This window comes from Neophocaena asiaeorientalis, unplaced genomic scaffold, assembly GCF_003031525.2.
Source record: "Neophocaena asiaeorientalis asiaeorientalis breed wild unplaced genomic scaffold, Neophocaena_asiaeorientalis_V1.1 scaffold540, whole genome shotgun sequence".
Lineage (NCBI taxonomy): Eukaryota > Metazoa > Chordata > Mammalia > Artiodactyla > Phocoenidae > Neophocaena > Neophocaena asiaeorientalis.
Genome location: NW_020172141.1, coordinates 725,544 through 751,482, shown reverse-complemented (window position 1 = coordinate 751,482; position 25,939 = coordinate 725,544). Strand labels below are relative to the sequence as shown.

General features: G+C 45.9%; 1 protein-coding gene across 1 annotated transcript in view; it reads right to left on the bottom strand.

Annotated features, from left to right (window-relative positions):
• The window catches only part of DNAH9 (dynein axonemal heavy chain 9), a 301,303-nt gene that overhangs the window by 259,890 nt on the left and 15,474 nt on the right, over positions 1–25,939 (bottom strand). Inside the window, exons 6-11 of the mRNA XM_024752602.1 lie at positions 23,667–23,878; positions 21,973–22,206; positions 10,956–11,123; positions 9,178–9,294; positions 6,436–6,586; positions 3,596–3,710 (exon numbers count right to left, since the gene is read on the bottom strand). Of these exons, the coding sequence (XP_024608370.1) occupies positions 3,596–3,710; positions 6,436–6,586; positions 9,178–9,294; positions 10,956–11,123; positions 21,973–22,206; positions 23,667–23,878 (997 nt within the window). The remainder of the gene's footprint in view (positions 1–3,595; positions 3,711–6,435; positions 6,587–9,177; positions 9,295–10,955; positions 11,124–21,972; positions 22,207–23,666; positions 23,879–25,939) is intronic.

The window sequence follows — 25,939 nt, the reverse complement described above, 5'->3', positions numbered from 1 at the left end:
TCCCACACACATATACAAACATTGTCATATACGTAACAATATGTATGTATATATTCCCCTTCTCTGAAATCCATCTAGGGCACGTGATGAGAAATATTCTGCCTCATTACTCATTGCCACATTTACATGAGGTTCCCTCCCACCTCTTACGTCCCCAAACTTGAGCACACAAATCGCACATACATGCACACAGACACACATGCACACACCTGTATGCTCACATGCGCAGACACACGCTCGGAGGCTTCCCTGGGTCCACTGAGGACCACGGAGGCATCGTTGCCCACACCTGCTCCCCGGTTTTGACACTTCTTTACAGCACAAAATGAAGAGTCCAGCTCCTGGGAAAGTTGGTGAAGTATCTGTAATTTTCAGAAACCTTCACACTAACTGTGTTGGAGGATCTTGTTTGTTCTGCTAGCAAAACGAGGCAGCTTATCGCAAAGATTCTTTAAAATCCATTTGCTCTTTAAATCTTCACAGGCGGCCCCCCGAGCTTCAAGCTTTGATTTAAGCCCTCACACCTGCAGAGAAAGCACTGGATTTCCTGGAGTTTTTCCCAGTCGCTCGGTCCCCTTTCCTCGTGAAGGAGCACAGGTGTCTGCAGGACAGCGAGGACAAGCCCTGACCCCAGATCTGTTTCCATCTGGAAGAGAACGAGGCTATAGGAGAGAGTGGCTTCTGCACCTCAGCCCCTGGGACTTGTCTGGGAGGCTTGAGAAGTCACAGGAATAAGTGCATCAAACTCCCTGCAGGTTCTACTTCACTTCATGGCGAGGAATCAAACCCATTTCACTAACCAATTCATAAATATATTACAGAGTATACACGAGAATGTGAATTCATTTTTAGAACAAACAGGAACTTCCATGGGAACTGTGGAGGACGTGGTGGGGTGCCATTCAGACACCCTCTCGGGACCACCCCCACCCCCAATCTCCCTCACCAGGAAGGCTGATGAAGTGTAGCTGCCTCCCTCTTTGAGAACAGCCTCAGCCAAACAGACAGAGCTGCCTCCTCACCCACGGTCAAGCCCCTCCCTGCCCCACAGCCCACTTCCACCAACCAGCTGACGTGGGGTACAAAGGCCAGGCAACCCTAAAGGGTCAGACTTCCCCATCGGATGAGCTGAAGCCTACTTGCAACTGTGCTGCAGCTCAGCTTCTCCTCTGCCCGATCCCTCCCCCATCCCTCACAGGCGCGGGTCCCAAGAGCATCCCTGTAAATTCCTGCAGGCTGCCTCAGCTCTGCTCCAGGGAGCTGGACCAGGACAGCTCCCGCAGGCCACATTCCTAGCAGCAGCCCTGCCACCCTCCCCGCCCATTCTCATATCTTCTCCCTCCCTCCCTGGGAGGCATGTTTGAGAAGATGGGGGCTCAGCTGGACTCCCGGCCAAGCTTCCTATGGCTGGGGCGGGAGGGGTCCCCTGGCAGAGTTCTGGGTGAGGACCCCTGAGACCCAGATGCCTGTTCCAGTTCTGTCCTTGCTATCTTTGGACTCCAGGCAGGTCACCTCATTTCTATCTGCCTCAGTTTCTTCACCTGCACAACGAAGAGCTCGCTCAGACAGAGCAGACACTGCAGACAAATCTCCCACTGGGCAGGTCTGACTCAGGGGCACGTCTGTTTGATTTGTACGGAGTTTGAGGCAAAGAAGAATACTTGTTGGTTTTAAAGTAAATCTAGATTTTCGGCTTCTCTCCAACAGTAGGGAGATTTCTCCCATTGAGTCATTCTTCCTCTTGGCAACACGGGGTGATGTGGTGGAGGTTCCCTTCAGACCACAACCTGGCTATCTTTCACTGTCTTTCTGGCCTTTGAAACTGGTTAGTCTTTTTTAAAAAAATTGTTTCCAGTTTTATTGAGAAGTAATTGACGTACAGCACTGTGTAAATTTAAGATGTAGAACATGACTTGACTTACATATACTATAAAATGATCACCACAACGTGTTTAGTTAACATCCATCATCTCATATAGATACAAGAAAAAAATGAAAAAATTGTTTCTTTTTTCTTGTGATGAGAACTTTTAGGATCTACTCACTTAACACCTTTTATATATACCATGCAGCCGTGCTAACTACAGCCATCGTGGTACTTGACATCCTCAGTATTTATCTTTTAACTGGAAGTTGGTAAATTCTGACCTTCATCCATTTCCCCCACCCTCCTCCTCAAACCTCACGCCCCATAACCAGATAACCACAAATCTGATCTCTTTTACTATGAGTTTGGCTTTATTTCTTATTTCCAGATTCCAGATATAAGTGAGACCATATAGTATTTGTCTTTCTCTCTCTGCCTTATTTCACTTAGCATAATGCCCTCAAGGTCCATCCATGTTGCAAATGGCAGGATTTCCTTCTTTTTTATAGCTGAATAATATTCCATTACATATGTGAGATATATATATATATATATATCTCACATCTTCATCCATTCATCCATCAATGGACGCTTAGGTTGTTTCCATGTCTTGGCCACTGTAAATAATGCTGCTGTGAACATGTTGTGTTTGCCAAAGCTAGGTGTTTTCAACAAGATGGAGTCTTTAGAAAGAGGGGTCAGAGAAAGCCTGCCCTTCCCCAGGCAGCACCCTCAACAAGGTATTGCAACAGCTCTTCTCTCGCTCTAGCAGCCCAGATGCTTCTAACTAGCTTGGCTTCCAGACTCAGCTGTGAGGCAGGCCAATAGTTTCCAAACCTGGTCACCGTTGGATCATGGGGAGAGTGTGCCAAGGAAGCAGATCCCAGGCACCACCCTGCCCTGAGATCTGGATTTAGTAGGTGAGGGGTGAGGGCTGGTAATCTGCACCATTAGCAAGCACCTGGGGTTTCTAATACATGAGGCCCTCACACCACGTTTCAGGAAACGCTGGGCTTCGTTATTCTCCAGCAGCCTTGGTAGTAAAGAGCCATCGTGTCAGAGGAGATGTGTGGAGGAATCCAAAGAGCTTGAAAACCCTGACTCATTTTTCCCTGGAAACAAGGACTCTGCTGAAGCAAAAGGAGCCAGCCTGTGTCCAGTAAGCCTCACCTGACACCAAGGGACCCACTCTTCAATCCAAATGTATCAATCTCGTTAATGCTTGGCCAGTAGTACCTGGTTGCTATGAACTGAATGTCTGTGTCCTCCCCAAATCCATATGTTGAAGCCTAAGGTGGCGCCTTGGGAGGTGATTAGGTCATGAGGGTGGAGTACTCATGAATGGGATGAGTGCCCATATAAAAGAGACCCCAGACAGCTGCTGAGTCCCTCCTGCCGCATCTGAGGACACAGTGGGAAGACAGCCAGCTGTAAGTCAGGAAGCAGGTCCTCTTCAACAGACACCAAATCTGCCAGCACCTTGACCTTGGACTTCCCAGCCTCCAGAACTGTGAGAGAGAGATTTCTGATATTCTTAAGTCACCACGTCTATAGTACTCTGTTACGGCAGCCTGAACGGACTAAGATACTGGCTGATTGCTGGAAGTGGAAAGAAAAGAAGATGATTTTTGTGCCTCAAGTAACTGAGTTGCATTGCTACAATACTTGAAGTCCAGAGCGGGAGCAGAAGGCTGAAACAAACCTGCCTTTCAGCAACGAGGTACTCACGGGTGTGTCATGCGTCTGAAGTTGTCGAAGGGACCCTGGATGCGCTGCCTCAGCTCCTGCGCCCAGCGGAGCCTCCCAGCCACAGCGGGCATGTTCTTATGCACGGAGGAGAAGCCTGGGGACAGGGCACAGCAGACTGAAGCGAGGCTCCAGGCCTGAGCCCCACTCTACCCACGAATACTCCCCCACCTCCCACCACTTACTGCACTTTTTGCCTCATCCACCTCCACCTGCTAAAGTCACCCTGGGCTTACACTGAGATGGAAATTCCTGGGACATCACCGAGTTCTGCTAAGGGGGAAGGAAGAGTGCCCTTGGGAAGAACGCTAAACAGCAACAGAGGACAGCCATTCCCAGCCCAGCTCTGCCACTCACTGGCTTTCTGACTGCACACCTGTGACTTTCAACCCAGCTGCACATCAGCGTCACCTGGGGCTCTTCTAGAAACACTGATGCCTGGGCCCCATCCAAGCCATTCTGATTTGATTGGTCTGCGTGGGGCCTTGTCATCAGTATTTTTAGAAATCACTCAGGATAATTCTAATTGTACAGTCAGGGTTAAGACACTGCCTTGGAACATATGTATATATATAACTGATTCACTTTGTTATAAAGCAGAAACTAACACACAATTGTAAAGCAATTATACTCCAATAAAGATGTTTAAAAAAAAAAAAGACACACTGCCTTAAACAGACAACTTAATCTCTCAGGCCCTTAGGTTTTTCATATATAAAATGGGGAAAATATCTTCCTCACTTAACTTCCAGGGTTTCTGTGAGAATTCAGTAAGATTATGTATGAGACAGGCCATGTGGATTACGAAGCCCTTGACCAGAGTTAGCACAGCCTGGATCCTCTTACTTCAGTCCATTCAGTGGGTTTGTTTGCTTATAATCAGTTGTCAAAATTAACAATTGTAAGATTTCATTAAAAAAAAACTCAGTTTCCAGCTTCTCTGATAAAACTGGGAAATCTGGCAACCATCAGCCCCCGTTCTAACTAACTGTAGGAGCTGAATAGTGGTCTTGTCCTTCAGTTGACCATGGACCCCACCACTCCCTGATGCCTTACACTCAGCCCAGGTCCAACACTGTCATTTTCTACTTGGCTTCCGTGGTAGGCAAAATTCTACGATGACACCCAATGACCCTCACCCTTGCATGAGTCTCTCCTCTTTAAGTATAGGTGGAAACCGAATGTGATGAGATATCACTCCTGTGATGATGTTACATTATATGGCAAATGGGAGATGACCCTGGGTGGGCCTGACTTAATCAGGTGAGGCCTTGAAGAGAAGAGTTTTCTCTGGTTATTGGCAGAAGGGGAAGTCAGGGATCTGAAGCATGAGAAGGATTCAACATGCCATTACTGGCTCGAAGATGGGGCGGCTATGTGGTTAGGGACGGGAGGGCTTCTAATCTCTGAGAGCAGGCCCTGGCTGACAGCCAACAAAGACACAGAGACCTCAGTCCTGCAGTCACAAGGAACTGGATTCTACCAACAAAAATGAGCTGGGAAGTAGATTTTTCCCCCAGAGACCCCAGATGAGAACTTGGCCCAGTTGACTGATTTCAGCTTTGAGATTCTGAGTGAAGAATGCAGGCACACCAAACTGGGCTGCAGACCTACACAACCGTGAGCTCAAAGATGGATGTTGTTTTAATCCACTAAGGTTGTGATAATTTGTTATGCACAACAGAAATTCAATATGCATCTGAAGGTGTTTGAGTTTTCAAACTCTGCATCCCACTGTGAGAAGTCAGGAGGATGGTCCCTCATAAAGCTGAGGCCAACAGATTTTTCTGGGATGACTTCCTAAGTGGAAGCCATTCTTAATGACCTCACTGTGAAACCTGTTTATAGAAATAGTGGTCCTGTTATGCCATTACTTAAAAACTTTTGAAAATTTCCTGTTGCCTTTATGATGAATTCCAGATTCCCTAACAGGGCACTCAGCACTTCATGACCTGGCTCCAAACTCCATGGCTGACCTGATCTCCCTTTATATACCTTGTTTGGCTCAGGCAGGTCCGACTGGTCACCTTCCACACCCTTTCCTGCCTTTGCATCCAAGACCATTGCCTCTTCTCCCTGGCTGTCCATCTCCCCATCTTTCAGGGTCAAGCTCAAGGCCACCATCTCCATAAACTCTTCCTCCCACCTCCCAGCCCAATTCATCTTGTTTTGCTACAGTTCTTTATAACTCTGTTCATGCCAATCGCGTTCCTTGAAGAACCACCTGTTAGGATTAATTATTCTCTCCCTTACCCTGACCTGCCTCTGCATGCGGTGCCCACAAATTTACCTTGCATGTAGCAAGGCCTCAAGAAACATTTGCAAAGCTGAACTGAACTTGTGTTTGACTTTCAAACAGACAAGACAGGGCATCTAAGAATTACAATAACCTCAGTGTGTTACTGCCCTTTGTCAGGCTCCTGCTGGTTCCTCCTTCCAAAAGCATGGTTGATAAGGCACTGGAAGGGATAAGAACCTTTTCCCAGGCATGTACAAATCTACTGTGGAATTGAGGTATGTTAAAGATTAATCAGTGTGGCGACATTGATTGAGGGTCAACTCACACATTGCACTGAGGTCTAAACTGACCCGAGGCAGTGGTCAGGACTTCACTGCTCTGGGTCAGTCTGCCAGTCCTGCCCTAGACACAGGGAAATGCACAGTTCAGTGAACTCTTCAATCACCCAAGTCTAGAATTTCAAGCAAGAAGGTTGTGCTCTTGGAGAATGCCCTGGATTCACAGCAGACGTGTAACAAATACAGAAGAGTGGCACCCTTTCTGGTAACAGACGTCCCCCATTCAAATGTGACAACAAGCTTACCGTGCTCCACCTCGTCCTGGACATGCTGACTGTAGATCATCCTCACGACATCCAGGTCCTCGCTGAACATGCGGATGAGCACCAGGTATTTATCCGATGTGTCCTCTGCTACCAGTGGTCTCTCCAGGAGGTTTCCTGCTATGTCTAACAGCTACAGAGGCAGAAAAGAAGGGAAAAAGTCACAGATTCAACTTTTCCAAGGTTACATTAATCTTGTATCCTGGTTTTTCCTTAATATGTCTATCCACAAATGTAAGAGGGTCAAAAAACCGTTACTGTGCAACTGGACGGATAATTACAAATCGGCAGAATATTCCTGGTCTGTCCCTCTGGTCTTTGTTTCTGAAGGAGGGATTCCTGTGTGCTGAATGACATACCAGACCCTGCCGTGTTGTAAGAACCTGGGTAGAGGGTAAAACAAAGAGAAAATGAAAGATGTCAGAGAGGGTAAGCGGATGTACATCATAAAGACCTAAGGCAGATATGGAGGGTGATGACGGAGAAGAAAAATGAAGCTAATAGGCTGGGTGCTGGGGAGAATCAGGAGGGCTAAAATTTGAGAGTGGGGACCAAGAAGAGAGTCTCAGGGAGCAGTTGCCCCCAGAAGGCAGTGATTGCAAGGATACTTTGCAGATGCTTCTTGGGCATCACAACTGCCCTAACCCCTTGGTGGGAGCAGCAGGGTCAGAACGTGAAATGCTTTTAATCACCTCCTGGTTGCTGGACTGTTTCTCTGATCCTCATGCTACCCTGAGACAAGGTCGTGGAAAACGCCAGTTATATTTAGGATATAACAATACATGACTTCTAGGACCACCCAGTCCTCCAACCCAAAATCACCAAGATCTCTGGAGACAGCAGGAAGTAGCTCTCCCTCCATGGAGGCACAAGAGAGCAGGTCTCCACCGAGTTCACGTTCACACATCCTGCTGAGAGGTACAGAGGTGTGGGCTGAGGGACCTCTGCAGCCAGCCCACACCCTCGGACTCAGGTTCTCTGACCTGGACATACCCCTTCTGTCCATGTCTACTGAGGCACACCTAGTGGTTGAATGGTCTTACAGCAGTAACAGGGGTATCTGGACTCAGGGGTCCCTACTTCCCCAGCCTGAAAAGGCACTTCTTTGCACGAAATTATATACATTGGAAGCTTTTGTTTTGGCTGAAGGAGGAGGGAAGGGCTTTGATTTCTTGTTGGTGGGATGACCAAAAAGAGAAAACCAAGAAGGCAGAAGGGACCGAATGGTTATGGTTTTCCTACAAGGTTACACAGACTGGGTGGGTAGCCTTGTTGAGAAGAGGTGTTGGAGCCCAAAGAAGAAGAGTCTGCTCTGTGAGAGCCCTTTGAGACTCCGGGTATGAGCAGTGTTGCTTCAGGACTTGGTAGCAAAGGGTGTGCAAAGCTGGAAAGGTCTCTCGCTGCTTCTGCTCAGAACCCTCCTCCACCACAAAATGCAAAGATTGGGGTGTTTGGAACCCAGACAGATATGCCCTTGGCATAAATGTAGATGCTGTCATGGTGGGGATCATGAGAAGAGCAATAATAAGACCCCCGAAAGCACCTTCCTGGGCAGATGACATTTTTAAGGGAGACTGTAGACAAGGAGCAAAGGCACCATGATGTCAAAGACAGAGCAACTTCAGAGTATATGTGAGACACTTGAAGACGCCTTGAAATCCATGGTGCACAGGGATTTATGGGAGGGATAGGGCTGGACATCCTCAAGGCAGAAATGGGGTTCCAGCTTCACCAGTTATGAGTGGTAACATCCCAATTAGCCGTGACAGTTAATGGCAAAAGGGATTATTTTATAGACACATATAAGCCCTTCTCTTGGAATTAAATACTTGGAGAGAGAAATTCTAAAACTCTTCCTGAGTTACAGAGTAGTAGGTATTTATTAAAGAATACATATGTATATTCTTGAATGAGTTAAATATATATATATGCCCAGTGTTCTAGAACAGCATGGTTTCACACATCCTGGGTTTAAGCCTCTTCTGCAATTGTCCCACCAATCACCCAGTCTACGTTTGGACATGTTCAGTTCCTGGAAACTTACCTACATCTCAAGGAAGTTTATTCCATCTTTAAATAGCATTAACAGAAACCTCTTTCCTCTACTTGGCTAAACTCTGCCTCCTTGCAACCTGATTAGTCCTGTTTCTAAACCTTCAGGCTCTACAGAGTAAGTGTCGTCTCAGTTTATGGAAGGTCTGTTCTGTTCCACTAAGTCTTCAGGTCTCACAACCCAGATCTCCCATTTCTGTAGACGTTTACCTACTCATCGTCCTAAACCTCCCCCTCCTGCGCATTTGCCTACCGTCTGATCTCGGCAGCACAGGCCTAGGGCTGGCGTCTTCTTACTCCAGTTACTTGTGCTTGAGTGGTTTGCTCCAGCCTGAACCAACCGACGGCAGCGGTTAAACAGCCGCGGTGTTGCAGAGCCATGGATTTAGGATGGTGACCACAGCAGGCTTCTTCACTTTCAATGGGTACTCTACTGATAAAGCCCAAAGAGAGCATTCCAGAAGAAACTCACTTATACAAAGCATTTTTACATCATCCTGTTTGCAGAAAAGCATTAGCTGTCAACTTGAGAAGCCCAGTTCTGCACACTCCCTTGCCCTGGGACGCCCACAGTACTGCTCTAACAGGAACAATTCCTCTCTGCAGGAACAAAACAGTTGGAAGAGGGCGGGGGGAATAAAGCATCGGGGTGGCTCCCCCTACTTTACAAACCTTGAAGGCGTGCTCCAAACCAGGGGCATCATCAAAGGCCTGAATAAAGACAGTCCCCAGTCTCCGGTCAAGGTCTTCTACTCTCTGATTAAACTCAGAGACATCATTTTCAAATTCCTGAAGAGACATCATGTAGACGTAAGAAAACATGATATCCTGAAGGCCCATCCTGCTGTGCTCTTTACTATGAACATGTGTACTCAAATCGGTTATACCACGGACTTATTTTAACTTTCCGCAGTTCACCATGGCGTGCCTTAGTGTTTATCCACGTAGATAGCTACCCTATTACTGCAGCATTTTTTTCCTAGACACTCTAGGCAAAATGGTGCAGAGAGCTGGATGTGAGGTTGCTACGCTGTCCCTCCTGTCTGGGCCCCACCTTCCAGACCCTGAAGCCCCTTCTCTCACCCGCCACCTCAGGCCACTCCACAAGCCGCCTCAGCAATGGGGCTATTCCATCATTACCCCCTACTTCCCTTCCCCCCACCAAGTGAAAATCCTGTGTTTTTCAGTGTAAGCAAACTGATCTGGCCATTAGGAGGAAAGTAAGCTAATTAAACTAGTATACACTATTTCTTCTAACTACACTTTAATTGCTTAAGACAGCAGCTAGCTATTGTTCCTAAGGTTGCCAAATTCAGCAAATAAAAATACAAGACACCCAGTTAAATATAATTTCAGATCAATAGTGAATTTTTTAATAAGCACGTCCCAATTATTGTATTTTATCTGGCAACCCAAAGTGCGCCCTTTCTTCGAATGTAGCAATTTTCAGAGAAACTTTGTTAACTCAAATCTCTAATTTGTGGAATGGCTATTTCTTATTATTGCCTTACAGTAGCTATGCATATTTTTATGAAAAGACAAAGAAAAGTAGGAAAATGTAGTAGTATTTTTCTACTTCCCAAACCCAACCATATTAGCATTGTAATATGTTTCCCTGTGCATAAGATTTTGTTTTGCTTTGTTTTATCACATGGTAGCAAACATATGGTATATATCTTGCTTTGTACTCCAACTCTTTCTTTTTTACTTTAGACTAATGGAATTTTTAGAAAGTGACATTTCCTGGGTTTGGCCAACTAAGATCCCCCTAGACATTGGAAGATGCTCAGAGCAGATTCTTGCTGATTTCTCTCTCCTTTTCCCTCAAATACTCTCAAAATTCCTTCTCCAGCAATTCAGCCACTCCCTTCTCAGGGAACTCCATTCCCTACTTCTGTACTGACTCTTTTGCTTCTGTTTCCTGCAGGCTTGGACTCACAGGTCTCAGCTCTCCTGAGCTGCAGGTTAGAAATGGGCTCCTGTGTTCCGATCCTGGAAAATGCAGCTCTAGCCCTTTCCTCATCCTAAGTATTTCCTTGGGAACCAGGGTCTGAATGGAAAACTAAGCTACTGCGTCACTCACACCTCCCCAGACCACTAATGAAATTCTGCCCAAGTGTGCCTGGCCTTCACCTAGCAGTCACTGCTCAAAGCTTAAAGCTTTGGGAGCTGCAGGGCAGCCACAGCCTCCACCATCATCCCATCCCCACCTCAGCATCTCTGAAACCCTGCATATCATCTGCTTGGAGAAGTCAGCAGTTGGAAGAGGCCCTCCCCTGATCTTTCTCCTGACACAAAGAATAATTAAGAGTGGTCTCTGCCGATAAAACCATGGGGACCACAGAGCCAAAGAAAATGCACAGGGAAAATGCAAGTAAATACCCAGACCCTACAGGCTACAGGCATCTGAGAAAGAGACAAACTTGCAAGTTAGCTCTTCCAAGCTCTACCATGCTTTGAGGGTCCAAGCAGTCATAGGAAGACTCTGAGAAGACCCTGTACATCTCTTGAAACTCGTTGTACATCCGCTGGGCCTCCTGGCTCAGAGCACTCCCTCTGATGCCACTAAACTCAAGCGTTCCCAATTTGTGGAAATCCAAAGTTGTCTTCAGAAGATCCTATAAAGACAATTTGCAATAGAGTTAAAATAATAATGATGATGATAACAACATCAGATGACACTCAAATTAGTATGGGAAGGGCTGGAAATTATATGGGGGTGGGTGGCTGCTTAGGAAAATGTGAAGCCTGATTAGTTTTGTAACCTTACCATTAGATTGGGTTGGTATAAATAACTCTTGGTGAGACTTGACAACGAAGAGAAAATTCTGATAAATAAAATTAACATACACACACAAATTTATGATTCAGCCTCTTTCCGTGTTCTCTAATAAATAAAATATAATAATAACATTATCTACATGGCTGGTGGCTTTATACCTATTTAAAAAATTAATTTCAAACGAACCATGTTATGTGGTTCTAGAATGACAGGTATTTTGGAGGATATTGACAGGAAAGTGGATCCTCCAAACAGTCCGGAGGACAAGCTCAGAGGTGGCACCAACATTCTCACCAATGACTCCTGCTAAGGAAAGACATCTGCGGGGCGCCCTTGCCGGGCGTACATGCTGCGGTAGACCCTGTGGCCGGCTAGGTGGTGGTGGGCAATGACAGCTCTGTGTTGGGACAGTAATAGTGAGAGTGAATCAAGTCAATGCGGGCTTAGGATGTAGGCCAGTGCCAGGCACACAGTAAATAGGCAGCGAGTGTGCATTACTGTCACTGTTGATGTGGCAGTGGCCCAGCTGTGCTCAGGATTAAGTGACAGGTGACAATACAACCTAGAGCCCTGGGGAGGACAGGATCCTGTCCGAGTCTATCGAAGATGCTTCACCTCAGATAGGATGGAAGCCTTCAGGACACGTCTAATGTGACAGACTGTACTTACCTCTCATTAGAACCCATCGAAAATCACAAAACCTCCAAACCAAGACATTCTCCCTGTTATCCCTTCCAATCTGTGTGCTTACCTCTTCAACAGGAAAGAGGGAAATTAAGGTACCTTTGTGTCATTTTCGCAAACATGTAGTGTGGACCCCTGGGAGCCGGCTCTCTATCCAGAGGAGGTTTGAAAGTAAAGAAAAGGGAACACTGACATGAGGCTGGAAACCCAGCAGGCCCTGGCACCATTTCAGGGAATTCCCACTGCCACTGGCCACCACTATGGGCTGACCCATTAGGCTAGCAGAGGGCTGCCTATCTCCTTCCTGTCGCTGGGACACCAAGTCCAGCAGCAGAGACAGAGACACTGGGAAGTGCTGAGAAGTGGCTGACTTTCCCTGTGTTGCCAGGTGGGTGCCCATCCATGCAGCCTTGGGCAGCCATCTAAGAACGCTTTTTGCTCAGCTGTGTTCAGGCATGGCTGTGAGCAGGTGGCTGAAGTGGGAGAGGAGAGGAGGAGGAAGAACCAGCCAAGGGAAGGAAGACATACACCCAAACCAGGAGATCTTGCCAACGCTGGGGAAATGGGGCAGTCTTTATTTAAACACACGTTCAACTTTGAAAACATCAGTCAATTTGATTTAAATGAAATAGACTTAAATAGTAATTCAAGTCATTCAATAAGTGCTTAGTTGCTGTCAGTGTGATAGGAGAAACATATTTGTGCAGTGGAATGTCACCTGGGTACCCATTTTTCATAATTCTGTGGATGTCAATTTCAATTTTTAGGAAATACCCTCTAACCATTTTATTTATTTTTTAATATCTTTATTGAAGTATAATTGCTTTACAATGTTGTGTTAGTTTCTGCTGTATAACAAAGTGAACCACCTATATGCATACATATATCCCCATATCCCCTCCCTTCTAACCATTGTAAAATTAAGGCAGATGCATCTCGATGCATTTGATTACATCGGAAAACTAGATGATGATTTTGTTATACTATTTTATTTATCAAGAATTCTTGAAGCATGGTCCTGGGTGGTCACTGCAAGATATTTTATCTCCAATTTAACAGGCAAATCATAGGTATTAGAAGAATTCTTACATAATCATTCTATTTTTGGAGAAATTCTGGTCACCCAAAACAATGGATATTTACATTGCTTTACTTAACAAACACACGATGGGCAATACATTTACTTAGAGTTCAACTCCAGGTCTTAAACCTTTCCTTACCCCGTCCCCAATAAAAAGAACCTCCCACCCCACTTTTCTCCTGCACTCTCTATGCCCTTCCCCTGCGTAAGCTTTCTTTAGAACTCTTATAATACTCTGGCATTATAATACACTATTCGGGATTATATTACATTATTTTCTATCCATCTTTCTCAGTAGGTTGTAAACACCCCAGAGGTCCCACTGTATTTTCAGTCCCTGGAAGACTCCCAGATGCTGAAGAAATATTTACTGAATGAATGAAGACGTGATCTTTGACCTTTGACTTAGCGACAGCACCTCCAGGAGAAGGTGACAGGGTGGTAGAGACTCTAGGAACATTGGACTCAGAGCAATTGGAGAAAATAAGGAGAATTAGACAAGAGCAGAGAATTAGAAAGCAAGGCCAAACTGTGTCTTTAAATGTTTGAAGGGCTTTGGTCAAATGCAAGGCAGAACCTTGCATGGTCCTGCTCTGAGGGCAAAACTAAGGCAAATGAGTAAATGGGACCCAGGAGATTTGGTGTCGAGTTGTAGGTTGAACTTATAAAATTTCTTATACTTGACCATTCTAACCGACAAGAAATGGCAATTTCATGTGGTTCAACTCCATAAAACAGAACCATCTCATGCCTGAAAGGCCCAACCATAGACTGGGCTGCTAAGAGAGGTAGTGAGCTCTCCATCTCTGGGTAGATTTTAGAAGTTTGACATTACAGAGGTATTGTGAAGAAGATTAGTGCATTAAGTTGTCTTACCACCGTAGTAACAGATTTATAGTAATCACGGTGACTATATCTTTGATTCTTAAAATATTTAAATGTAAGCTCTTTTCTTGTTTATTTAGAAGTCCTCACAAAAAAAAAGGCCATTAAACCAATAAGAGGTTTAAATTATATTTTTAAAATATCCATTTTTAACCGTTATCTTTGTAGACACACGAAATTCATTACGCTATATACAGGCTGAAAATGGCAAGTTCAGTGGTAGGACAGAGGGCATCGTGGAAAGAGTGTAGGATACGGCACAGATCCCTGGGTTCACACAGCCCTGGTCTGCCATTAAACAGCTGTGAGACTTAAAGCAAGACATTTGATTTTTCTAAGCTTCCTTTTCCTAACCTGCAAATGGGTTAGAGTTACAACGGAAGTGCTTTTGTACAACTTCAATAAACGGTAGGTGCAGTAATTAATCTTCATTACCCCGGTGTCATTAGATCAGGTTGGTGGCTGAGAGATGTATAATAGCTAACACACAGACACTCCTTTTAGAGACGGAAGCTACATAGAGCATGGGGTCCTAGGCAGCTGGCTGGACCAGCCAGCTACTATTCTAACGAAAAACTGTGCAGCCTTTACTAGGGTGGTGAGGGTGGGTTCCATCTGTGCCGTGACCCCACAAACAGCAAGCCTCTTCTCGGGAGAGGCCGCACATCTTAAAAGGAATGCCTTCAGAATTCATTAAGGGCGAGCACAAAGCAGACATTCATAGATGAAAATCTCAAAGGTCATTGGGAAACAGTTTTCTTCACCTTCTGAGGGAGGCCGACCTCATGCGGCTAATGTCCTACGTGACCGAGGGCTCAGGCCAGGCTAAAACGGAAGCGGCCCAATTAGGCCAGAATGAAAAGAGGCAGTGAAAGGGCTGGAGACTGAGGAAAGAGCAAAGGAAAAGCGCTGTAGATTCGGTCAGTTTATTACGTATCTGCCCGCTAATCACCGCGCATGAAGCCTCAGCAGGAAATCATCTTGTCTCCAAGTGAATCACAGCTTTATGGCAATTTGACAATGAAAGAAATGGGGGTTCTCTCCAAGCTGCTTACTTACTACATTGTTTGAGGGAAGAGGCTTCGGGGAGAAACATAAACAGGGCACCTGCAGAATCTGCAATACTATGACACAGAAATGAACTGTGTGACGTGTCCACGTGTCATATGCGGTGTGTGCACAGTGTACGTATGTCCGTGGGTTCAGTGTGTGACTGCGTCTGTGTATGCACAATATGTGTGGTATGTGTGAGTGTGGTGTATGTGTAGCGCTGTGTGCGTCTCTGTGTGGTGTGTATAATGTGTGTGTGTATAATGTGTGTATGTATGTGTAGCGCTGTGTGCAGCTCTGTGGTGTGTATGTGTGTTTAATGTGTATGTATGTGTAGCGCTGTGTGTGTCTCTGTGTGGTGTGTATAATGTGTGTGTGTTTAATGTGTGTGTGTAGGTGTAGCGCTGTGTGCATCTCTGTGTGGTGTGTATAATGTGTGTTTAATGTGTGTGTATATGTGTAGCGCTGTGTGCGTCTCTGTGCGGTGTGTATAATGTGTGTGTGTTTAATGTGTGTGTGTAGGTGTAGCGCTGTGTGCATCTCTGTGTGGTGTGTATAATGTGTGTTTAATGTGTGTGTATATGTGTAGCGCTGTGTGCGTCTCTGTGCGGTGTGTATAATGTGTGTGTGTTTAATGTGTGTGTGTAGGTGTAGCGCTGTGTGCATCTCTGTGTGGTGTGTATAATGTGTGTTTAATGTGTGTGTATATGTGTAGCGCTGTGTGCGTCTCTGTGCGGTGTGTATAATGTGTGTGTGTTTAATGTGTGTGTGTAGGTGTAGCGCTGTGTGCATCTCTGTGTGGTGTGTATAATGTGTGTTTAATGTGTGTGTATATGTGTAGCGCTGTGTGCGTCTCTGTGCGGTGTGTATAATGTGTGTGTGTTTAATGTGTGTGTGTAGGTGTAGCGCTGTGTGCATCTCTGTGTGGTGTGTATAATGTGTGTTTAATGTGTGTGTATATGTGTAGCGCTGTGTGCGTCTCTGTGTGGTGTGTATGTGTGTATAATGTGTGTGGTGTATAATGTGTGTGTGTATGTGTAGCGCTGTGTGCGTCTCTGTGTGGTGTGTATAATGTGTGTGTGTTTAATGTGTGTGTGTATGTGTAGCGCTGTGTGCATCTCTGTGTGGTGTGTATAATGTGTGTGTGTTTAATGTGTATGTATGTGTAGCGCTGTGTGCGTCTCTGTGCGGTGTGTATAATGTGTGTGTGTATAATGTGTGTATGTATGTGTAGCGCTGTGTGCGTCTCTGTGTGGTGTGTATAATGTGTGTGTGTATAATGTGTGTATGTATGTGTAGCGCTGTGTGCGTCTCTGTGTGGTGTGTATAATGTGTGTTTAATGTGTGTGTATATGTGTAGCGCTGTGTGCGTCTCTGTGTGGTGTGTATGATGTGTGTATATATGTGTAGCGCTGTGTGCGTCTGTGTGGTGTGTGTGTTTAATGTGTGTGTGTATGTGTAGCACTGTGTGCGTCTCTGTGTGGTGTGTATGATGTGTGTATATATGTGTAGCACTGTGTGCGTCTCTGTGTGGTGTGTATGATGTGTGTATATATGTGTAGCACTGTGTGCGTCTCTGTGTGGTGTGTATGATGTGTGTATATATGTGTAGCACTGTGTGCGTCTCTGTGTGGTGTGTATGATGTGTGTATATATGTGTAGCACTGTGTGCGTCTCTGTGTGGTGTGTATGATGTGTGTATATATGTGTAGCACTGTGTGCGTCTCTGTGTGGTGTGTATGATGTGTGTATATATGTGTAGCACTGTGTGCGTCTCTGTGTGGTGTGTATGATGTGTGTATATATGTGTAGCACTGTGTGCGTCTCTGTGTGGTGTGTATGATGTGTGTATATATGTGTAGCACTGTGTGCGTCTCTGTGTGGTGTGTATGATGTGTGTATATATGTGTAGCACTGTGTGCGTCTCTGTGTGGTGTGTATGATGTGTGTATATATGTGTAGCACTGTGTGCGTCTCTGTGTGGTGTGTATGATGTGTGTATATATGTGTAGCACTGTGTGCGTCTCTGTGTGGTGTGTATGATGTGTGTATATATGTGTAGCACTGTGTGCGTCTCTGTGTGGTGTGTATGATGTGTGTATATATGTGTAGCACTGTGTGCGTCTCTGTGTGGTGTGTATGATGTGTGTATATATGTGTAGCACTGTGTGCGTCTCTGTGTGGTGAGTATAATGTGTGTGGCGTATAATGTGTGTATGTGTAGCACTGTGTGCGTCTCTGTGTATAATGTGTGTATGTGTAGCGCTGTGTGTGTCTCTGTGTGGTGTGTATAATGTGTGTGGTGTATAATGTGTGTATGTGTAGCACTGTGTGCGTCTCTGTGTGGTGTGTATAATGTATGTGTGTGTGTATGTGTAGCTGTGTGTGTGTCTCTGTGTGGTGTGTATAATGTGTGTGGTGTATAGTGTGTGTATGTGTAGCGCTGTGTGCGTCTCTGTGTGGTGTGTATAATGTGTGTGTGTATGTGTAGCGCTGTGTGTGTCTCTGTGTGGTGTGTATAATGTGTGTGGTGTATAATGTGTGTATGTGTAGCACTGTGTGCGTCTCTGTGTGGTGTGTATAATGTGTGTGGTGTATAATGTGTGTATGTATGTGTAGCGCTGTGTGCGTCTCTGTGTGGTGTGTATAATGTGTGTGTGTTTAATGTGTGTGTGTGAGTGCAAGCGCACTGAAGCATGGAGCAGGAAGGCAGGGTGAGGGTAGGAATCAAGAGGCAGCTGAAGACTCTCTTCCCCTTTGATTTTTGACTGTTGCTTCAAATTGCAAAGATTTTATATACTTTTGGGATTTCCTTAGTAAGGCCCTTTCATGGAATGGGAATTATAATTTTACCCAAATGACTTATTCAGAAAAAAAGACCTAGAAATCATGTGGTAAAAATAGTGTGTGCAAATGCAGGATAGAGTGTGTCAGGACAGAAGAAAACCACAAAACCAGTGTGGGACCCTCAAAAGGGAGGGAGGAGGGAGGAGGGAGGGAGGGGAAGAGACCTTTAGAATCGCTGGGAGATGGCTGAGTTTGGTGGAAAGACAGTACTTGGGAACCCTGTTCCCCTGGGTACCGGGTACCAATCCCAGGTAAACCTCGCTGAGCCTGTGACTTTGGGCAAGTTCATTTATGTGTCAAACTTAATGGTGCTCATTTGTTAAAGTAAAGGTTCTTATATCTAGCTCTTACGAAGGTTTTAAGGCTGCAGTTCTGGCACGAGACAGGCTATTGAAAGTTGTTAGTTCTTTCTTGGTCTATCCTTCCTTTCCCTCCCAAGGGCTGGCATGCTAAGAGACGAGCTGCATCATGGGGATGGAGAGGAGCAGGAAGAGGAGGAGGAGGAGGACCGCGGTTTGCGGCGAAGGCAATTACTCCGCACCGCTGCAGACAGACCTGCAGGCGGACAGCACCTCCAGCCAAGCAGGCCCTGCCCCCACCTTCACTTAGCAGGTGCCCAGAGGGGAAGCATCAATCGGCACAATAAAACTTTCTTGTTTCAAAGAGCAAGAGCAAAAGAGCAAAAGGAAAAAAGCCACACAAATCAGAGAGAAAAAAATGAGAGAGAGCGATGAAGACTAAAAACTAGCCCTAAACAACTTAACCCTGGACACGAGCAGGCAGAGAGGGAAACGCGCTGATGTCATTTTATTAACATCTCGGGGGCCACAAAGTGTACAGAACGGCACGATGTATAAGGCCGGGTTCATGCTAATTCTTGCTGGAGAGAAGTAGATTAATCTCATTTCAAACAGGCATCCATCACAGAGATACACAGAATGTTAACTAAAGGGCAACATGAAATATGCCTGGAGCAGATCGATAAGTCTGTGTCCCACTGCACTGAGCTGAGTGGGGAAGAGACGAGGGAGCCGGGGGCCAGGGGGTGAGTCTGAGCAAGTGTCTGGGAGATGAAAGATGAAAGGGGAGAAACACCAGGACAAGGGAAAGGAGCAGCCATGGGAAAAGGGAGAATCAGGTAAATGTAGGGTGTACAAAGAGCCAAGAGAAACTGAAAGAGAGAGAGAGGAAAACAGGGAAGGGGAAGGGAGACCAGCAGAAAGGGAAGGAAGAGGGAAAAGGGAGGCAGAGGGGAAATCGGTGGAGAAAAGAAGCAGAGAAGTGAAGCAGAGCCAGGGACCGAAAATGGAAGAGGGGAAGGAGCAGGAAGACAGAGCAGGTGACACTCAACTCATCTTCTAATTAAACTGGGGCAACTTCTTTTTATGCACCTGTGCCCTTGACTCAGAAAGAAAAAGCAGCCTGAGAGCAGGCTATTGTGAGGGCAATGACTCCAGGGAGACTGGTGGCCTAGGCTGCTTATTTTTACTGAATAAACCCAGCAGATTAGGCGCCCCAGCGTTAGGATAGCTGTCTATATGCAAAGTCCCATCATTAGCATGTGTGCAGCGCCGAGCGCAGCCCAACAGCCTTGCAGAACTGAGCGTTGCTTCCTGGCCTCCGGGTGAGGACCACTCTCAAGGCTGGACAGCCCGCACACAGTAAAAAGGCAGTTGTCTGCCACGTTCACCCTGGCGGCCAGGGGCAGGGTGCAGCAGGAGAGTGTCTGTCACCTCTGGCTGGTGCCGGAGAGGAAGGGACGGAGTGGAGGGGGAGGAGAGGGGAGGCTGCTCCTCAAGAGCCACGGTAGAAAAGGCTGCGGAAAAAGGACCCATTTAGGATAAAGCTAGATATCAATTATTTATACTCTCTGTGATCCCGGTGAAGGATTTAAGGTGAGCCTTTCGTCTCGCTTTCTCGCTTATACATTTTGTCTGTTTCTATTCCCTCTCCCGTCTTCGTTCCCTGGAGAATTCCTACTGCAGTTTTGAAATTTATTTCCTCTTGTGCTCCCACCCTCTCAGACCTTCTCTAGGTTAGAGACCCCTCCTTCTTGCTCCCAATAACATGCCAATTTTGTTTTTTCATGGCACTTAATATGCCTCAGTGAAACTTCCTGATTCTGTGTCTTTGCATCCCTGGATCTCCTCCATCTGCCTCTATCTTCTCCTGGGCCATGGCTACTGGTCCATGGGCTTCTTACAAGCAAAGCTGTACCCCAGACACCGTCCTACCTCCAGGTCCCAGCTCAGTGCCTGGTGCATGGTGCCTAGTGCATGGCAGTGCTGGACCGATGCTTTTTAAGCTGGAATGAACAGATTCAATTTCACTCTCTCCTATCCTCACAATCCCATGGTTTGTGCCACTTATCACAGCCTCCCCCAATACAGCCCCTCTCTTTTCCCCAAATCTCTGCTGATCATGGCTAGAAACATGATTCTGATTCCTTCTCAGTCCTGACTGCTATTGTCTTAATCTTGAACTTGACCCTGAATTTCCCAAATTAGTTTTAGGACAAGTATTTATTTTGTTTTATTATGCCCACTACTCTCCCTGCAAAGTTCAATCAGTAAACACAGAGTTGCAAAGTGTGAAAACACCTATTAACCACACTAAACTCTAAAACAATCAAAAGAGAAAGCCTTATGCTTTCTCACCTTGGTCCTTAAACTAACATTCATATTAACTTTTAAACAACTGCTGGAGGGGAGCCACAGCTTTGAGCAAAAGTCGTATTTCTTTTGCACAGGGATTCATGCTAGTCTTGTAGTTTTCAGAGCAACCTTGAGGGTGGGAGAGTAGAGTTCAAAGCAGTGGCTTTGTGGGAATGGCCAGCTGCATCCAGTCAGCTCGCTGGTATTTTGCATGAGATTTCTAGCAAGAAGATTATGGGTAATTTGAAAAACAACTGTATTTGTCGATTGATTCCTTCGGCCTTCTTTCTGAGTCTATGATCAGAATTTCCTAAACTTCTAGTACGGTAAAACTACCATTACATGATGACCAATCAAAATAGTTGTTGAATCATGGGTTTTTCCAGCCAATGGGGAGTGGGGGGTGGGGCAACCACCATGTTGTCTTGGACCTTTTCTTACTCTGTTTTTTGTTTTTTACTTTTTCATTTTTTATTTGGTCATCCTATAGGCAGACACAAACATGGAATAAAGAAAAGAAAGGCCAAATTTTTTATCTAATAATACAGCATGGGAATTGCAGATACATTATAATTCTCTTAGTGCATTCTCCATACACAAAATGTAATGAAAAGGAGATAAAAGAAAACTTAATTGCCATTAGAGAATAAAATAGGATTTCCACTTACATCTTGAAAGGCAGCTAGTCTTAAAAATTAATTCATTTGGGGACTTCTCTGGTGATGCAGTGGATAAGACTCCACACTCCCAATGCTGGGGGCCCAGGTTCGTTCCCTGGTCAGGGAACTAGATCCCACATGCATCATGCAACTAAGAGTTCACATGCCACAACTAAGAAGCCCACCTGCCACAACTAAGACCTGGTGCAACCAAATAAATAAGTAAATTTAAAACATTTTTTTAAATTAATTCATTTGATAAATGTTCAGGTTTCTTCCTCACTTTTTTTTTTTGAAATCTTAAATACTACACTTTTTTAAAAAATTGAAGTACAGCTGATTTACAATGTTGTGTTAGTTTCAGGTGTACAGCAAAGTGATTGTTATACATATATCCATTCTTTTTCAGATTTTTTTCCATATAGGTTATTACAACATATTGAGCAGAGTTCCCTGTGCTGTACAGTAGGTCCTTGTTGATCATCTATTTTATATATAGTAGTGTATGTATGTTCATCCCAAACTCCTAATTTATCCCTCCCCCACCCTTTGTTAACCACGAGTTTGTTTTCTATGTCCCTGGGTCTATTTCTGTTGTGTAAATAAGTTCATTTGTACCATTTCTTTTAGATTCCACATGTAAATGATATCACATATTTGTCTTTCTCTGTCTGATTTACTTCACTTCCTATGATAACCTCTAGGTCCCTGCATGTTGCTGCGAATGGCATGACTTCATTCTTTGTTAAGGCTGTTACTTTTTGGATCCCTGGACGGCTCCCTCCTGCATGGAGCCGGGGGCCTGACAGGAATGAGAACACTTACCTGCACCATGCCCAGTCGCCCCAGGAAGCCATCCAATCGCACGAAGACCACAGAGGACTGGAAATCCCACTCCCGGACTTCCTGGTTCTCTTTGAAGTAAGAATGGAGATTCTCCCTTCTGTCCTGAAACACCAGCTTGAAGAAGCTCAAGGTGTCCACGACCACTTGCAGTTTTCTCTGACTTTCTTCCACCTCACTTCTCAGGAGGTCTTCTGGGCTGAGATAATTAGAGGCCTGGAGGGCAGACAGGTTAGTGGCACTAAGCCTGGCTACAGGTACAGGACGGCCCACAACTCTGCCCAGCCCACAGCTCTCAACTGAGTAACTGCCCAACCAACGTTTTTCAGAAGTCTAATATAGGAAACGTCGGACCCCATCCTCAGTTCCACAGGTAGACTGGAACCTGGGTTCAAGCCATAGTCAGTGATTGCAAGTGACCAACCAGAGACAAGGAAACACAGTGAGACTTTCCTTGGGCTAGCTGGGGCTGGGCAGGTGTCCTTTCCAGGTGTTTCGTTGTGACTCATTGGCTTTCTATAGTAAATAATTCGAGTGCACAAATTCTTTGAACCAGAGGCTTGAACCTGGAAAGCTGTGAGTCTGAATCCACTGGACAGCTATCTTCACCACGAGGGGCCAAAATAACTGGGTCCTGGTGACCTCATCCAGGCCTCATTGAAACCCAGGGCTGAAGCCAACCTTTCCTTGGACTTCTGAGATAAATGAGCCAATAAGTTCTCTTTTTGTTGATGCTCGTTTGGGTGGGGTTTTCTTAGACTTTCAATCGTTAAGAGTCCTGGCTGACAAACATGCAGTGATAGAACATCGCTGGTCTAGGAGTCAAACAATTAGCTTCCGGTCCTGGGTTGGGTGACCTTTGGTGACTCAGTTAAACTCCCTGAGCTGTAGCCCTCATCGTTAAATAATAATAGTAAATTAACAAGGTTCTCCCCGCCCACCTTGCAGGGTTCATGCACAAATGACGGGGATGTCACAGCACTTTGTAGCCTTCAAGTGCTCCACAGATGTGAGCCAATCTGGGGGGCTGATCACCCAAACCTTGTTAAAGGCCTCATTCTGTTTACAGGTGCCCTCCTCAAGGTTTACGCTGCCCTGGTTGGTGCTACATGGGTCCCTAAGGAGCACAGAGCGTGTGAGCCAAGAAGCTGTTTCTACATAGCTCACGGGCAGTGAGTTCTTAGCACGTGGGGGCATGATGTGAGCCTTTCCATACGGGATCACACTGGAGCCTCACAGCCACCCAGCAACTCTCCGAGGCAGGTCCTCTTCTTCCCACCCTTGCACAGAGGGAGAGCGAGGCACAGGGCAGGTGAGAGACTCACCCAGGCACATATAGCTGACAAGTAGTGATGCGGGATGTGGCACAGGGACACCTGACTCCAGAAGCAGCATTCTTAGCTGCTGGGCTTTGCTACTGACCTAATACCAGGCCATTAAGATCCTTAAGGAGGCTGAAATTTACCACCCCCACCCTGCGCCTGACCCGGGTCCTCCCAAGGATCCCAGCAGGACTGAGAACACCTTTGTGAGTTACTGGCTGTGATGATAAAACAATTCAAGTCTGAGAGCCCTTTGGACCCTAATTATTTCCCTGCCCTGAGAACAATGGACACTTTACTCTTCTCATGACTCGGAGCCATCCAGCAAGAGGTTGGGGAATCCTGGGCGCAAACCTGCTGGACCAGAAGGTTGCAGATCTCCTGCAGCAGCACCATCAGGCGCCCAGGGCAGCGGTACAGCTCACACGTGGCCCAGATCAGGCAGACCACGTGCAGCAGAGGCCACAGCCGTGGCTTCACCTCAGGAAACTCCAGGCTCTCGAGCGTTTCCAGGTGGCGGTGCAGCGGCACCAGGTGCGTGTGGATGTCCCGTGCTTCCATCAGAGCTGGAAGGAATTGGAGACGATGGTCACCTTCCTGGCTTGAGGCTCACACCCACGGAGCGAAGCCCTGGGGCCTGGGAGTGAAGGATCTGGAAAGCAATGGTTGTGATCTCTTCCTGCACTAAGGGAGCAGAGAGGGCTGGTCCCTGAAAACTTTCTAGCTCTTATGAGGAAACACTGAAAACAGAAGAACCTGGGCAGCTGGAATAGTGGTCTGAGGAGGCTCTCTTATAGAAGTCCTGTATCTGGACCTCTTCCTGGTCCTCCCAGCCCCAGTCTGGTGCTCTGCGTGTAGAAGACGCTCAGTAACTGTTTGCTGTTTCCTTTGCTGCTGTTAACTCCAAGGCAATACAAGACAGATGACAGAGGACAGGTTTTAGAGTCAGAGAGATCTGCCTTCAAATGCCGATACATCAAATGTATGACCTTGGGCATGTTTAACCTCTCTGAACCTCAACAACAGGCTGAACAGTAACTAATTTAAAGGTTTCTCATGAAGGTCTGAGGGCAGCACACACAGAATCTTCATATACAGCTAGCTCAGTGCCTGGACCAAAGCAGGCGTTCCATACATGGTAATGTCTCTGATAAGTATTTGCTAATAAAGAATCTCATGAAGCTCTTACAGAGGAGAAGTCACAGGGAATACAGAAATAGCCCAGGCTGATTATGGAAAGGTTCTGCTGGTATTCAAAGCCGGGAAATCTCCTGCCATTTCCTTTGAGTGCAGGCAAGGAAAGAGAGCGGCTTCCACCAGCCATCCTGCGGCGGCTGAGAGGGGAAACTGGGAAAACCAGTAACTCTGGGCACTAATTCTGCAGAGCCACTTACAGGGAATGCAAAAGTCCACTGAACAAACTGAACGGGAAGGGAGGGTTTATAAAGGCTGGTTCTCTCCTGGGCAGATAACCAGGCACTGTCATGTGACAGCAGATGGTCTTGGGTTATATTATGTGGATGAAGCTCTGCATTCATCCTAAAGGAAACTCAAAAAATATATATTACTGTATTTAGTAAGCAGTTTCCATATGCCAGGCACTGTCCAACTCACGAGACATATACCAACTCATAGAAAACCCTGTGAGGTAGATTTACTACTCCACTTTATAAGGAAAGACATTAAGATCTAAATAACTTGCCTAGACTGTGAATCGACCACCCCTCCTCAGCTGAGTAAAAGGAAGATTATACCCCAAGCTTATCGTGTTGAAGCCCTGGCTTGATGGCTGTGGGGCTCACTACACACAGGAGTTTGAGAGGTGTACTTTATATCCCAAATGGACTTGTGGGAAGGACTATGTGAATCCAATATTTGAAAGTCAGAAGTCATGGTAAATTGATTAGAGCAGCGATTCTTAAATGGGGGAGCTGATGGAAGTATCAGAACCACTGTGGGGTGGGGGGGTGTCAGAATCCAACAGCCACTCCAATGAGCACACTCTCGGGCTTTCACATGGGCCTCGAGGGAAGAGAAACTGAGACCATTGTGCCAGAGGAGCTTCCTTTTTATGTTATATTTTTTAATAAGCAAAATCTCCTTTAATCATACAAATCGGCATGCCCCTGATTTTTAAGAGCTCAACGTTTGAGGGTGGTGTACTTTATATCCCAAATGGACTTGTGGGAAGGACTATGTGAATCCAATATTTGAAAGTCAGAAGTCATGGTAAATTGATTAGAGCAGCGATTCTTAAATGGGGGAGCTGATGGAAGTATCAGAACCACTGTGGGGTGGGGGGGTGTCAGAATCCAACAGCCACTCCAATGAGCACACTCTCGGGCTTTCACATGGGCCTCGAGGGAAGAGAAACTGAGACCATTGTGCCAGAGGAGCTTCCTTTTTATGTTATATTTTTTAATAAGCAAAATCTCCTTTAATCATACAAATCGGCATGCCCCTGATTTTTAACGTTTGAGGCCCAGCTCATCTATTCCAGGGTGTAATCACCTTGGCTCACAAGCCAAATGAAGTCAGAGATGAACAGAGTTAGGCGCACAGCTTTTAAAAAATGCAAATATAGGGACTTCCCCCGAGGTCCAGTGGTTAGGACTCCATGCTTCCAT